We start from the raw sequence: 17752 nt of genomic DNA on the forward strand, positions 1-17752 counted from the left end.
TTTTTTAAATGTAAGAGTTTCCAAATGATCAAGTTACGAATTGATAGGTAATGTCCGCATACTGATATTACCGTAAACATCTTTATTATTAAACAAACATATTATGCAAATACGTACATGTACAAGGCGGCTATTCCGACATCGGATATTTCCTGGCTACTCCGCTGTTAATTCTTGAATGTTTTCTCTTTAGACGCCGTTAGGACGGACAGGTTTCATGATGGCGAACAGACAACAAACAACATGACAATCGGCGATATAAACATGGATGTTGCATGTAGATTTCAGCAAATTGACACTTATTCTTGAAGAAAATTGTGTAAGCAATTTGGTGTGTCATGGCATCGTGACGTGTTTGTTGTGACTAAAAATCTAGTATTTGCCTTGTACATGTTTGAACATTCAGAATTCCATAAACATTGTCAATAGAGGGTTAGGATGTATACAGTTGTTCAGGGAACAAACAAATATTTAATGCAAAAAAAACATGACACTTCAAATGAACCTATTTCAATATTAATTCAGTATTAAGAATTATAGAAAATGAATCGGCGACCTAGTACTATTATTATCATGCATTTTAAAAGATGAACAATAATCGTCTTAACGGCGAATAAAGTATGTAAGATACCCGTATAGGCTCCAGATCTTTGGTTTGACATTTATTCGAATAAACACAGTTAACTCTATTTTTTGTAATAGTTTCCAAAGGGTCAATTTTGGAACTGATGTGTTATGTTCGGACACTGATTACACTGTAACAAGCTCTTTAGTTTAACAGAATAGCCATGTAAATACGTACATGATCACGGCGCCCATTCCGATAGTATAAGATTCATTTTTTACTTATACTCAAAGCAAATCTATTCTTATTGGAGTTTTGTATTTTGGTTATCACCTTTATCAGTTTTTTCCTTTGGATGAATATACTCCACACGATAAAGTCATAAGTTTTGCATAAACACCAACGACTTGCGATACTTGTTTCCAGGAATCAGATCATGTATGCGTGACATAATCGCATGCGAAGACAATATTTGGGCAGTTAATGTTCTATTTTGAATACAGTATTAAGAATTATAAAAAAGGCGACAGCCTGGTATAATAATTATTGGCCATTTTGAAATATGAAAATTTACCGTCTTAGCGGCCTCTAAAGTATGAAAACTCCCAGTATTAGCGCCGGTTTTTGGCTGAGCGTTTATTGTTATGAAACGAGTTGATAATTTTAATTAACTATTTTAATGTAAGGGTTTCCAAGTGATCATGTTTCGAATTGATATGTAATATACGGACACTAGTAGATCTGTAACAAGCTCTTTGAATGAACAAATAAGTTATGTGAATCTGTACATGTACTCAACGCCTGTTACGCAATCGCCAATTTCAAGGTTACTCATATACTTGAATCAAATGAAGTCCCATGGGAATTTTACATTTTATTCACACATTTATCAAACTCTGACTCTGACGATTCGGAATTTATTTTTATTTCCAGGAATCGGATCACATATCCGTTACATAATCGCATGGATATCAACATTTTAGGCAGATTACATTTCATCTGTAGTACAGTTAAAAAAGAATTATTTTAAAATGTCAACAGCCTATTACTATTATTATTGGGCATTTTAAAGTATGAAAATGTACCGTCTTAGCGGCTTCTATAGTTAAAAAAGTCCCAGTATTAGCGCCGATGTTCGGTCCAACGTTTATTGTTAAAAGCCAGTTGATGATTCAAATAGATTAACTTTTTAAATGTAAGAGTTTCCAAATGATCAAGTTTCGAATTGATAGGTAATGTCCGCATACTGATATTACCGTAAACATCTCTATTATTAAACAAACATACTATGCGAATACGTACATATACAAGGCGGCTATTCCGACATCGGATATTTCCTGGCTACTCCGCTGCTAATTCTTGAATGTTTTCTCTTTAGACGCCACTACGACGGAAAAGTTTCACGATGGCGAACAGACAACAAACAACATGACAATCGGCGATATAAACATGGATGTTGCATTTAGATTTCAGCAAATTGACACTTATTCGTGAAGAAAATTGTGTAAGCAATTTGGTGTATCATGGCATCGTGACGTGTTGGTTGTGAATAAAAATCTGGTATTTGCCTTGTACATGTTTGAACATTCAGAATTCCATAAACATGGTCAATAGAGGGTTAGGATGTATACAATCGTTCAGGGAACAAACAAATATTTAATGAAAAAAAAACATGACACTACAAATGAACCTATTTCAATATTAATTCAGTATTAAGAATTATAGAAAAAGAATCGGCGACCTAATACAATTATTATAATGCATTTTAAAAGATGAACAATTATCGTCTTAACGGCGTCTAAAGTATGTAATATACCCGTATATGCTCCAGATCTTTGGTTTAACGTTTATTCGATTCTTAAAGGCGTCTAAAGTATGAAAAGTCCCAGTATTAGCGCCAGTGTTTGGTCGAACGTTTATTGAAAAAAAAGCCAGTTGATGATTTGAATTAGATTAACTATTTTTATGTAAAAGTTTCCAAAAGACCAAGTTTCGAATTGATAGGTAATGTACGCATACTAATATTACCGTAAACATATCTATTATGAAGCAAGCATTTTATGTATGATGGCGAACAGACAACAAACAACATGACAATCGGCGATATAAATATGGATGTTGCATGTAGATTTCAGCAATTGGCACTTATTCTTGAAGAAAATTGTGTAAGCAAATTGGTGTGTCATGGCATCGTGACGTGTTTGTTGTAACTGAAAATCTAGTATTTGCCTTGTACATGTTTGATCATTCAGAATTTCATAAACATGGTCAATAGAGGGTTAGGATGTATACATATATTTATGTCTGGGGAAAACAAATATCTAATGCGTGAAACGTACCTGTATTTATATAAATTAATAAAATAACAGTAAATATATCTGATTTATTGTTGCTTTGTTTTTGTTTCGTGTTACTTTACGTCAGATGTGGAAGCACAATTTTTGTGCGCCAAGATACAGTTTTGTAACCTTTTGACCTGCCAACTTCATCAGGAATTGATTAGTATAAATAATTGATTAACGTTCATGGTTTAATACTCTATTTATGATTTACATACTACTTACTTTATTAATAATATTAATATTAATAAACTTTAAAACCAATTTTTAATTTATGGTCATTAATAATACTGTTAGCAGTTCTAAAAGTAAATAAAAAAAATTAAAATCATACTTATATACATACTTAATCTTTTAAGGCAATAAAAAAGCGACAATTTCAAATGCGAATTATGTTACTGATTAAATGCAAGAAATAAGATAAATCTTTGTTTTCTTATTCGGATATTTGTACATATTTTATCTTATTAAATGATGAATCTCTGTCAGTATTTTACATATTAATAGTTTTTATTATTTACTTATTATTTAATATTATTTAAAATGGGTTATGCATATGAATTCAATTTATTTTATTTTTGAGGTTTGTATCATTGTATTATTCTTGCTATCAAAACATGTTTATTGTTATGGTTATAAAAAGATTCATAAAGTTTTACACGTTTATTTCATGTTTCATATTTGTAAAATCATTTAAGGGCTATAAAAACATTGGATTTTTATTATGGGTTGGCTTTCAAACAACTTTTTATTTTTCTAAAATACTGATTTTTATATATCACATATGTTGCCATTATTGTCATTTCAAATATAAGAATTTTGACCGTCATAATAATGTATTGTTATAAGTACCGGTACTTCTATAGTTTTTGCACATTTAACACATATGTATAAATACATATTTATATTTTTTTTGACTTTATTAGGTAATGGAACTGTAGCATTATAGTAAAAATTCACCGTAAATCACTAATACATTAATTTGAATTATTAAAGTACTCTCAGTACTTGAATTATGTCAAAACGAAAGACAACTCTTTTACAATCTACGTAGAACTATTTGTTTTTGTTTTCCTTACATTTTCCACGCCTTTAATATTTTTTTGCGATCCTGTTATACTAAAACTGGTCATGCTCTTAACAGTTTTATTCAAAGTATAAATCCATAAAACATATTTGTGAAATAAAATACTATTAATTTAGCCTTAGCAACACTACCTAAGTGCACTTCAAATCAACACTCCTTCACACGTTCAAAACAAATATTCTTCGATAAGTATTACTAAATAAAGATAGAGAAAATAAATAAAATAACTAATAAGCCACGTCTTTCTCTATTTCTAATCGTTTTCTTCCAAAATAAAATACATTAAACATTGTGTTATTTATTTAAAAATAGCAAATTATAGCACATAAGACTAGAACAGTTTTCCCCCTTAATAGCCTGTAAGACTGATCAAATGGAAAAAAATATTGCAGGCGGTTTTTTAAAACTACTTCACCCGCATTGCAGGAGGGTCAAAATATATATGTTCAATATTTTCCGTATCTTCGCTTTATAACCGCTGTTATTCATTAAGAACGCTTTTATATACCGGCTCTACATATCTAAAGTCCAAATTGTGCAAAAAATAATTGTAAAGAGTCTTTTCCAGTTACCCGCCTGCAAGACGGTGTTTTTATATAGTCTGGCGCTAAGGTGGGAACCGTAGTTATATATATATATATATATATATATATATATATATATATATATATATATCTATAGAGAGAGAGAGAGAGAGAGAGAGGTTATCTATATTGTGTGATTTTATATTTGCTTTATCCAACGAGTTGAAATGGTGTATATATTCGCGAGGCTTGCCGAGCGAATATAACCATTTCAACGAGTTGGATAAAGCAAATATAAAATAACACAATCATAGACGCTCTATTTATCTCATACAATTTGATTTATATTATGAAGCTTTTGAGACAGTCCCTTGTGTGACCCAAATTGGTTTTTTTTTTCAAAGATTAAAAACGATGATGCAACGTTGTGTTATGCGGCTATTGTGACCTTGCGCAATACAATTTAGTAATGTAAAGTTTCACTGAAATAAACCTTAAAATAATTTTTTAGCTCTAGATAATTTTTCTTAGAGCTTATTCACTTGATTAAATGGAAATTCCGATTAGAAGACTTGAATAATCAAGTTTGTTGACATACACAAAGTTGCGAATGCTCGTTAGTTTGAATTGACTCGAACAAGGAACTGTTGTTGATGCATGATGTTTAATAAAACAAACACTAGGCTAGCCTTATGATTCAAAATTGAAAATAGTGAAAAAGGATGCTTACTGGTGGTGGAATAAAAGTCTCATGAAACATTATTTCGGTAGGTTCTTGTATATAAACACAACCAGAGCGCTCTGTTTTCATCGTGTCGTCAGGATGAACTCCTTGATAGTTAACGTAATTTGTAGTTTTATAAACTTCACAAAGCAAATTGAAAGTTGGAAGTGGGCTAAATGTATCAAAAATCTTGACAAACAAGAAAAAAGGGTCTTGTGGTTACGGTTATGAATAACTTTGCAAAAAAGGTGGGGGGGGGGGGGGGCTAACACCCCCCCCCCCTCACAATTGCCCCCAGGTTCCGACGCCTGTGCTACGCAGTTATGTGTTTTTCTTCATATTTGTAATTTAAATCTTTGACAAAATCAATTTATATTAATTGTTGTAGTAGATATAGTTATTTTGAAAGTACTAGCAAATCTTCGAAAATAGGTCACTGAAGCGTTGAAGCGAGGGGCTGTGTCAAAAGTAGTTCCGACCGGAAGTATTTGATATAGCATCACCCGTGTGATATAGCAAAGGTTTATCACACGGGTAATATACACCACACGTATGAGATAAATATAGGATATCCATATTTTGTGATTTTATGTTTGCTATATATATATATATATATATATATATATATATATATATATATATATATATATATATATAATATAACCATTTCAAAGAGTTGGATAAAGCAAATATAAAATCATACAATTATAGATGTTATATTTATCTCATACAGTTTGATTTATATTATGAAGCTATTGAGACAGTCCCTTACATGACCCGAATTGATTTTTTTTTCAAAGATTAAAAACGATGATGCAACGTCGTGTTATTGTGACCTTGCGCGATACAATCAAGTACGTCATTTCTGAGATAAATCTAACTGTTTTAATGTAAAGTTTCACTGATATAAACCTTAAAATAATTTTTTAGCTCTAGATAATTTTTCTTAGAGCTTATTCATTTCAATAAATGGAGATACTGATCAGAAGACTTGAGTAATCAAGTTTGTTGACATACACAAAGTTGAAAATGCTCGTTAGTTTGAATTGACTCGAACGAAGATCAGATGTTTATGTTTATAACACAAACACCAGCCTAACGATTCGAAATTGAAAATAGTGAATTAGACTGCCTACTGGTGGTGAAATCAAACTTATGAAACATGATTTTTGGTAAGTTATCTGGTTGTATATAAACACAACCACAGCGCTCTCTTTTCATTACGTCGCGTCGTCAGGATAAACTTCTTGATAGTTAACGCAATTTGCAGTTTTATAAACTACACATGGCAAATTGAAAGTTTGAAGGGGGCCAAACTTATCACAAAAATTTTGACAAACAAGAAAAAGGTATTTTGGTTACGGTTAAGTATAACTTAATCTTTGCAAAAAAGAGTGGGGGGACGGGGCTGAGCCCCCCCCCCTTCCAATAGCCCGGGTTCCGACGCCTATGCTACGCAGTTATATGTTTTCCTTCATATTTGTAATTTAGGTCTTCGACAAAATCCATTTTATATCACATTTTGTAGTAGATATAGTTATGTTGAAAGTACTAGCAAATCTTCGAAAATAGGTTACTAAAGCATTGAAGCAGGGGGCTGTGTCAAAAATAGTTCGGACTGAAAGTATTTGATAAAGCATCACCCATTTGATATAGCAAAGGTTTATCACACGGGTAATATACACCACACGTATGTTTGGTTGTATGGCTGCATGTTTATGTAAATAACAAATGTAATTTTTTCTTGGGATAAGATGTTAATATGAAATACGACTACATTATGCTATGCAGGTGGTCGCCATAGAAATCATCAAAGTATTGCAAGTTAGGACAGATTAGTTTACTTGACTTACAGACTATAATATAGCGACACATTTGCCTCCAAAAAATATATGCGCTTCTCAAAGTTACACTTCAGTGAGATGGACATGTGTTCTTTGGGATTTTCTTTATTGCTAATTATATGAAAATTGATTTTAAAAAAAGTTTTATTGAAGTTGTGTGGTATGAGGATGTCATGCAACTTAATTTACTTACAAGGTTAGCTACAGCCAGTGGAATACTAATTTTAGGTCAACAATGATTACCCAATCTATTAAAATACAAGATAAATAGAGAAGGCAAATATTGCTAGTGACATGTACGTAGTTTTATGATATATCTTTATGATAAAGCAGAGAAAAGCCAAAAAAATAAAAACAAAAAACAAAAACCACAAAAAAACATGGAACTTGCATCAAATTTACTTCATGTACATGTTACCAAAAATCCAACCGAATATGCGCCTTTGTCACATTTATTTAAATTAACTGAAAATAAAAACCGTAACACCATTATTTTTCGCTTATTTTTATTGAAGTTTCTCCCTTTTTTTAAAATACATACGTAAACTTTCTCCGAGAGAATAACTGTTGATCCGATAAAGGAGAAAAAACTGACTTAAAAATAGGGATTTTGAATATTATTGCATCGTAGAGAGAAGTAATATTCATTTCTGTAAATAATGTTATTAAATTTTACGTTACATAGCGGTGTCTGTATATCAGGAGTAAAATTTAGACGCTCACTTATGCATACATTCTCCCGATGATCTTTGATAGCTGATTATTATTTTAAATGTTCAAGTCTACTCGTATTATCAAATAATATCAGCCCTGAATAAATGTTCATAGATGCCATCAATTTTGGCTATTTACCAAATTTTGACAGCACGAAACAAATTCAAACTTGCACAGTCTTCAAAAAATTAGAAAGATTTATTTACAGAAGTTACGTGTTTTTTATGCACGTTTTTACGTACATTTTTTTTTACATGAATCATGAGTACATGTAATATATAACAATCCATGCTACTTTGAAAAATTTAACTCGCCATTAAACTTCTCATTGTTTAAACCCCTGTCACACTGGAGCTGCGTCCTCACAGCGATCCCGCTGCGTAATTGACTAATGTAAAACGCCATGGTAACCGAACTAGAGTCTTCTACAGCGCCGTAACAACTCAACGGCATCTTCGTTCGCCGCGGTGGGAAATCCTAGCCCAGACCATTTTAGAACGCCATGCGACGGCGCGCACTTTGAACATGCACAAATTAAAGTACGCGCCGTGGCTCTGCGTTCCGATAAACACGTTGTAGAAGTGGAGTAAGGTCGCCATGACAGCGCCGTAAAGTCTCCAACAGCGCATGTGCACGCAGTTAGCGCGCAGAGCACGCTGTGGATGCGCGGTAAAAACTCCTAGCACGTCATGAGCGCTCGGCGGATACCCAGCGAGAGGGCAGTCAATCGGCAAGTAGAACTCTGTGGAAACGTAGTTAGGAGCTCTGTAAGAACGCCTTTCTGAATTTTCCTTGCGATCCTACGGCGATTCCATGAATTTTACAACGCCGTGAACACGCCCTGGGAACGCAACTTTGTGTGACAGGGCCTTAAAGAGTTTTCAAAATAATTACACAAACTGAGTTCGACAAATAGTTTTCCTTAAACATTTTCTTCCTGTCTTTATACAGGCTTTCAATCACAGCACGTTTTTATAACAAAAGCAGAAGTGTTTTAGTCATTATAATCGTTTGACACCAAATCACATAAATTTTCATCTCGCAGCTTTGCCACGAGCTCTGCTTAAGTTTATATTATGATTTTTTTAAAATTTAAATTGACCTATCATATATTTGCTGCCCTTGTTAAGGAGCATGATATAGTTCTGACTCTTGGTTCTAATCAAACCTTATGCAATACTAATTAAAATACAAGTCAAGAGCTTATATTGAACTGTAAGTTCTGAGTATTAGATCAGCCATTTTATTGATATGTCAATATTTTTCTATGTATCTGTGGATTTGATCGCTCTTTTTCCTCCTTAGCTTTGCTTGTTTGCTTTTAACAGCGGCGGTCACGCTCGCTATTAACACCTTCAACGTCTTTACATTCTAATAGTGTTATCTGAAATTAAAGAAAACCTTTCTACATTCTTATCATATATATATTTGTAGGAAATCTTGTTGACACTGTATGCGAGAAAGGATGTCCCTTTCAAAATATAAATCGAATCGGGGGACTACACATTTTGCTCGAATTGCCCGGGCGTTATTGGGTCCCTGCATTGATTTACTGCGCGAAGTTCTCGCAAAAGAGATATCTCCGCCTGGATTGGAAAAGAAAGTGAAAGATTACATACGTGACAACAGAAAACCTTTTATCAGTGAAAAACAAAAACAGCTCGTCTATAACAAAAAGTACTCCGACTTTGACATCACGTTGCTCTATTTCCTCTTACGTAACATTTGTTCAATTCATCCACACAAAAACAAATGGGGGAACGATCCAGAAACAACTGATAAAAGTGTGTCAGCAAACATAGAACGAGTTCGTATTTCTAGAAACGAATGGTATGGACATGCTACGGATTTTTCTCTCTCGGACTCAGATTTTGAACGAAAGTGGAATCATATTTCTCAAATCGTAAAAGAGTTGGAATGTTACCTGGGGACTGGAACCAAGTACCAGGACACTCTGATTTTGTTAAAAACTTGTTTTATGGACCCTGAATCGATAGAGCTCTACATAGATACACTCTTGACTGATATTACATATCTAAAAGGTAACAGACAAGTTGGTTTAACAAATTGATAATAAAATTAAATAAATATACAATAGAAACATTGCTTGTTTTAGATAAGTAACATGTAAATAAACCATGACTCACATTTTTCCAAAAGGTATTTGGATCTGTGATAAAAAAAAAAGGTGGAATAAAGTGAAGCTGAATTTTAATGTAAATGACAAACAGTTTCTACTATGCAAAGGTATCAAAAAGGATTTAAAATACGTTTATACATGTAAAGACTTTATCTTCATTTTTACAGAGAGTTTTGGAGAGTTACAGACTGATGTTACATACATAAAAGGTAATAGACAAGTTGGTTTATCAAATGGATTATAAAAATTAAAAACATTATGAAATAGAAACATTGCATGGTTTTGTTAACGAACAACTCAATACACCATGACTCACCTTTTTTCAAAAGGTATTTGGATCTGTGATAAAAAAGGTGGAATAAAGTGAAGCTGAATTTTCATGTAAATGACAAACAGTTTCTATTATGCAAGGGTATCAAAAAGGATTTAAAATGATTTTATACATAAAAAGACTTTATCTTTATTCTTATAGAAGGTTTTGGAGAGTTACAGACTGATGTTACAAACATAAAAGGTAACAGACAAGTTGGTTTAACAAATGGATAATAAAGTTCAATAAATATATGAAATAGAAATATTGCTTGTTTTTGTGAGCTAACAAATCACAAAACCATGACTCACTTTTTCAAAAGGTATGTGGGTCTGTGATAATAAAAAAATTTAAATAAAGTGAAGCTGCATGTTTATGTAAATAACAAAGAGTTTTTATTGCGCAAATGTATCAAAAAGGATTTAAAATACGTTTATACATGTAAAGACTTTATCTTCATTTTTACAGAGAGTTTTGGAGAGTTACAGACTGATGTTACATACATAAAAGGTAATAGACAAGTTGGTTTATCAAATGGATTATGAAATTTAAAAAAATTATGAAATAGAAACAGTGCATGGTTTTGTTAACTAACAACTCAATACACCATGACTCACCTTTTTTCAAAAGGTATATGGGTCTGTGATAATAAAAAAAGTAAATAAAATGAAGCTGCATACTTATGTAAAGACAAACAGTTTTTATCGCGCAAATTTATCGAAAAGGATCTAAAGTAATTTTATACATTTAAACATTGTTTCTTCATTCTTACAGAGGGTTTTGGAGAGTTACAGACTGATGTTACATATCTGAAAGGTAATAGACAAGTTGGTTGAACAAACGGATAATTGAATTAAATTAATATATAATAGAAACATTGCCTCTTTAGATAATTTAGCTTCACATTGAAACATGACCCACCTTTCTAGCTCATCTGAACTGAAGGTTCATCTCATGTTTTCCGATTGCCTTTTGTCTGTCGTCCGACCGTCCGTCTGTAAACTTTTCTCATTTTTTGCTTCTCCTCTTAAACAACTACCCCAAATTTAATCAAACTTAGTACAAAGTATTCTTATGGCACCTGGATTCCAAATTGTTAAAATTAAAGACCCATTTTAAAGGGAGAAAGTTCTGAAACAGTGAAACGAGGATGGGTGTCTTAAAAATTTTCTTCTGAAGAACCACTCTACCAGTATTGCCAATCTTACATCATAGCTTGTATTTATAGTGAATAATTCTAAATTGTTAAAGCCATTTCCCCCATACCAATACTGGGGCCCCAGCAGAGGTTCAAAATTTAACATATATAGAATATCACACTGTTGTTTTGATCTCGGCCCTGGTATCAGCCCGAGCATTAGTCCGAGGGCTGATACCAGGGACGAGATCAAAACAACAGTGTGATGTTGTTTATATCATATATCTAAAACCTTATTTATTCAAATTCAAATTCCAAATAAGGAATATAATTTATCATGAAGAAGCTATAGATTTTTTTTCGGATTTACGAAACTCGTTCGTTTTAGTCTTTTTTATATGTGTTAAGAACTGTAGGAATTGTCGGACTTTGTTGACAAACTATATGTCGTTTAAAATATATAGTACAAGAGAGTCTATCGTCTGAAATAAAGCACTTTCTATTATCGAGAAAGAAACTTCCATCCTTCGCAACGTCGTACTGCAGTAATGATTCAAATTCCTTCACTGGGATTTCGTTAGTTTCCTGTCAGATTCCATTCATAAAAATCCATACTGTTAGACCTAGCAAGTTGTTTGAGAACGTTCATAAGCGCGTCCATTACTTTAATCACTTAATTTTTACAGTCTAATCTCTGGTTTTCTAAGATTAAGTCTCGTTCCAATCCTCTCTATATCCTCCATAATTTAAATGTTGAGATATTAAATATAGCGTGCTATTGTTCTTAATACACAGCCGTTGTGTAGGTTACCTCCCTAAATATATTGAGTTGATCAATCTCATAGATGGCGAGGCAAAGCCGAGCCGTCTATGAGATTGATCAAACCAATATATTTCCGTTGTGAGTCAGTAACTTAACTTATAAGTGTTTTGTTTTCCCGAGGACTATCAAGCGACATATTTATTCACAAATAGCGATGATCTACGCAAAAATATTCAATCTCACCTGTCAAATACTCTTGAAAAATTTTTGCTTCACCCATGTTTACTTACAATGTTTTGTTGCTATTAAATTTTAAATTTTTTATCCCTTTCCTCTGCAGAGATTTGAGCAAATTTCGAAGCTGCTATTTTGTTTTGCTCCAGAGAAAACAATGTGACGTCAATATTCTAGGGGCAACTACTCTAATTTTAAAAAATTTCAAAGGGCAACTATTCCAAATACTTTAAGAACTTACGGCATGCGGTTTATGTATTAAATATTATGAAAGGTTGAAATGAGTAAGCGAAGCGTCGACCAGTGACGGCCATATTGCCTAATATTATTTCTCACAGAACAAATATAGAGATATATGAGGCAATCACGTGCTATGTTTAAACCAATGAAAGTGTGACATTTCATTCCGAGGGAAAACAAATATATATATATATATATATATATATATATATATATATATATATATATATATATATATATATATATATATATACTTAAATAAATAAAACAGAATGCGACAGTCCAAATGAAATAAATTGTTTTAATTTGTAATTTAATTTGGACTGTCGCATTCTGTTTTAAGTATTTTTTGCTGTACCAAGGCTAAATTTATCTATCTTTATATCTATCTATCTATGTATTTATATATATATATAACAAAATTTACAAATCTTCTTCTCAAGAACTTCAAAGATACAATTTATGATATTACTGTGCAGGCACCCTCATATAAAATGATTCTAAATTGTTAAAGTTGTCACCCCCAAACTTATACTTGAGGCACCATAAGGGGTTCAAAATTTTTGCATTAAAATAAACGGCAAAATATTTCAAAATCTTATCTCAAGAATTACAATGCACAGTTATTAGAATGGAAGCGTTCCTAGAAAATATGGATTATAAACTGGTTAAATTATGACCCAACACTAATACCTAGGCCCCAAGAGGGGCTCAATGTTTAACTTTAAAATATATCGGAAAAATATTCAAAAACTAAACTAAAATGATAAAATGAACTGCTGTTCAGATTAGCGACGTGGCCCATGGCCCTCTTGTTTCAAACAAAAAATAATAATTGGGGATTTGATAATTAAAAATTGAATAAAGTAATGCTGCATTCTAATGTAAATGGCAAGCCCTGTTTTTGTTAGGCAAATGTATAAAAAAAAATCCAAAATAATTTTACATGTTTAAAGATTTTATCTTCATTACTACAAAAGGGTTTGGAGAGTTGCAGTGTGGTTTTACAAATATGAAGGGTAACAGACAAGTGAGATTAACAAATGGGTAATAAGATTGAATACACATGTAATAGAAACAGTTCATGTTTTGGTTTAAAACGTCACAGTGAACCATGACTCACGTTCTTGCAAAAGTTTTTGGGGTCTTTAATGATCAAAGAATTGACTAATTAAATAAATAAATAATGAAATAAAGGTAACGTTTTCAGATGACTGGCAAACACAGCTTTATTCACGCAAATATATTAACGGATCCAAAATATTTCCATACATTTAAAGATTTCATCTTTATTCTTGCAGAGGATGTAGAAGAGATGAAAAAGTCAAACAAAATATCTACTCAAGGTATAGTTATTTAAAAAATCATTTCTTATGTATATATTAATATTATGTATATTTGAAAACATTTTGATAATCAATACTTTAGAAGGGACAGATGATATGCAATAATATTTAACAATCAATTTTTGGAACACAGCAAATTGCAATTTAAAATTGAATTGCATTTTAAATTCGAGCTTTGAAATTGTCATGGATTTATTCTTACCACTATTAATGTGAATAGCTACTTAATCTTAACTTGATATATGTACTCTTATTGAATCACTTTCTTACCCAAGAAAACAACTACATGGAAGATATTATATACATCATTTTCGGTAGGGGTATACACTGTTTACATTCAATCTCCGTAAAATTTTAGGTCCGCCACACATTTAAAATTTTTAAAAATAAGCGTGCGCATTAAGGTACATTTTTCTTTTTCATCTGGTCAATACACTTTGTCAAAATTTATCGATATGTATGAGGTAAAATGTACCTCACTGCACTCATATGTTACTTGTAAAATAAATGCAAAGGTCTTGTTGGTCTTCCATGTTATAAACTGATGTTATTTAACTTATATGAACTCTCTGAACCCAATGTACTCGTCTGTGCAACGCGTGTCGGGTAACTTACATTTCGCGGTAAGCGTGTTTGACGTGACTTTAATCCATTTACTTTAATTTATAAGAATACCCAAGGCCTATTTGTAAATTGATGAATCAACGAATTTCATTTCTGATCGCTAGGTTTTCCCTCAACTGATGAGAATTTGACGATAAAAAGTCACGTAATATGTAAGGGATATTGTCTGATCTGCTAAATTTCTTAATATACATATCGTCTAATGATCCACGGTCAACTTATTATATTTGTTTGTATTCATTGAAAGGACAAGGTCACAAACCAGAGCAAAAATCACCGTTACAGGGTGAACAAAATCATCGATAATGCGTCAATCATTACAATAAAAAGCTATGCAATATATCAACATTAATCGGAATGTACATTATTTATTCGCTCTTGTTTTAAAATTTTCACAAGCATAGTAGATTTTCTTTAATTTATTGTATAAAAAGGGACCGTTTTCATATGTTTAAGGAAATAATCCTTAATCGACCCGATTTTCAGATTTTGAACCGGTGTAACGAAGAATTTTGACCCGGGTTGAAAATTGACCCGGGGGTCATTTTTTAACGTTGAATAATGAGACGAAAGGTGTTGAATAGAGACCCTAATCCGTTGAAAATTGACCCGCATCGTGGAATTTTGATCATGAAACCGGTTCAAAATTCAACAGCAAAGAAGCACAAAATAAAGTAATCAATATTATATCCTTAGTTTATTTAATTCAAAATTATCAGTTTATACATATTTATTCTTAAAATTATCAGTTTATACATATTTATTCTTTATATTTATATGTTTCAATGCCCCCCCCCCCCCATTGAAACATATAAATATAAAGAATAAATATGAAACTTTATAAATGAATATTTTTTAATTTACATATTATCCCTTTAAATATGTGATAACTATTTTATTCATAATAAACTTTTCCCGTATAATTGCTGTTTTGTGTGATATCTATATATTTCTTTAAAAAATATATGTTTTTTTAAGACTATTTGTATATGTCACAGGATTAATTATTTTATTCAATTAGTATTCAAATTTGCGTTCACTTATTTCAACATTTCATGTTTTCATTTCCCATTGTTCATTTGTTTACATTCACACCGCTTCATTCATTCATACAATCATTCATAGTATGATAGTAGTACGAGAGGTCACGTGGTTACGTTTGGCAGGTGGATCAGTGAATGAATGGGTGTGTTAGACTGGTTTTTCGGGTTTAAGTGAGTGAGTGCGCATGTCCGTTTGCATTATCGAATTTTTAGCACAAACTTTGATTTAATATCACGATTACGCCACCCAAGACAGACGGTTGAATTATTAAGCTTCATAGCTTGTCAACCCGACTATTATCTTAGTTCATATTGCTGTTATACTTTGTGAGTTATTTTAATCAAACATTGTGTAATTTAAATATTATTTAACTAAATATAAATTTAATGAGTGAATGTAAAGAATGAGAGTGTCTTAGTAATATTATAATTGTATATGATTATAGATCACCTAGCTGTACTTGAGGAAACCATTTATTCGATATACAAATACAACAATAAATATTCAGCGTCATTTCCACAAAAGGCCTTGTAGTTCTTAATTGTTCCCAAATGTAGCCCAGAATATTATATATCAGCTACCCCTTGACATATACATAATTACACGTTAAAATATTCAATGCAGTTAAACTCCATTTTTTTAATTCGCTGGAGAAGTGTACAAATGTAAATATTTTAAAAATTACAATAAATCATATTGTTTAATTTTGGTTTTACGTTCATCCAGTAAATTGAAACTTTGATTTTGTTCATTGTAGATTTTCTAGGTGTGTGCAATTACAAAATTTAGAGTATGTCATATTGAGATTTTTGTGCTCGCACCCACTCAGTTTGTTAAAACTGTGATTATCTGAATTTTGTATTCACATCTATCCAGCCAATAACAGTGTACAAAATGATGATATGCTAACATGTACTATTTCATGAATAATGCTGTAGTATCTATATCTTGAAAGCCTTTTTATTTTAATTCTATTTGTTACGTAGTTACTAGGGTAACTAAATATCGTCAAATCGCTGATTTTTTTTAGGCATAAACAATTCTGCTTCATTGAATCGTTTTTTAGGCATAAACAATTCTGCTTCATTGAATCTGTAGCAAGTTAGCAACCTAATTTTTGTACAGGATGACAATAAAATAATTTTGCTTTAATAGTTTCTAAATTGCTTTGATTACAAAAAGTTATCATAAATACTAACAGTAATTGTTTTCGTCAATAAATAGGTAAATTGCATTTTTTTTAATAGAAATATGTAGAAGAAAATCATACGGCAGCGTTGGAGTAGATGGTTGGCCTTCCTATCACAGCCACCTACATTATTAATTCAATTTAAACGTGTTTTATTGAACGGAATGTTCAAATTATTGAATGGATTGGATAAGAGTCATAGCCTATGTAAACCCTTTCAAACATACAAAGTCAAGAAGAAATTATCTATAGTCATAAGAATATGGTATTGCCAGTTTACAGAATATCATTGATATTATGTGCATATAAGACAGGGGATACTTGAATATTAAATAATTATCTGAATATTTATCATATATGATTGTATGACATATTGTTGGTAGACATGTTGACTCACACATATATTAACAAACCTATCACCTTCATTTATACCTGCAGGGATACAAACATAAGAATGACATTTTCATGATCCAGCCCATTTGAAAAGAACAGTAAATAAAAGGGGACTATATATTAAGTAAATATACATGTATAATACTTAAATAGGTTTAAACCGTGTAACCTAAGAGAATCAAAAACGCTTTGGAGCTCTAATATAAATATAAACATGGGAAACAATTTTGCAATTTTACATGTATCTATATGAAAAATCAGAACTACCATAAAGTATATAGTTCATATAAAAAGGTACACTAATGTCAATAAGTTGTTTTAAAAGTTCGTCTCTTTGTTGAGTATATCTTGGATATCCAGGGGGGAAAATCACATTTCCTTCAGATGCAGACCTACACTATAAACATTGACTCCCATCAGTTTAAAATATCCTTAAAGTAAGCTTTACTAGCTTTATTCCGTAATTGACGTAAAATAATATTTCCTATTGCCTTAACTGAAATTTTTGTAAGCTTTAGGTACTTGTATATTTTG

General features: G+C 31.6%; 2 protein-coding genes across 3 annotated transcripts in view; one reads left to right on the top strand and one right to left on the bottom strand.

Moving 5' to 3' along the window:
- Positions 1-17752, bottom strand: part of LOC136276615 (plasminogen-like) — a 323562-nt gene that overhangs the window by 251017 nt on the left and 54793 nt on the right. The gene's annotated exons all lie outside the window — the stretch shown is intronic.
- LOC136269712 (serine/threonine-protein phosphatase 6 regulatory ankyrin repeat subunit B-like) overlaps positions 1-17752 on the top strand; it is a 267148-nt gene that overhangs the window by 242918 nt on the left and 6478 nt on the right. For both annotated transcript variants that reach the window (XM_066089047.1, XM_066089048.1), the window contains exons 2-7: positions 9232-9839; positions 10105-10146; positions 10410-10451; positions 10716-10757; positions 11022-11063; positions 13924-13968. In XM_066089047.1, coding sequence (XP_065945119.1) covers positions 9251-9839; positions 10105-10146; positions 10410-10451; positions 10716-10757; positions 11022-11063; positions 13924-13968 — 802 coding nt within the window. In that variant the 5' untranslated portion in view covers positions 9232-9250. The remainder of the gene's footprint in view (positions 1-9231; positions 9840-10104; positions 10147-10409; positions 10452-10715; positions 10758-11021; positions 11064-13923; positions 13969-17752) is intronic.

Source organism: Magallana gigas, chromosome 6, assembly GCF_963853765.1.
Source record: "Magallana gigas chromosome 6, xbMagGiga1.1, whole genome shotgun sequence".
Classification (NCBI taxonomy): Eukaryota; Metazoa; Mollusca; class Bivalvia; order Ostreida; family Ostreidae; genus Magallana; species Magallana gigas.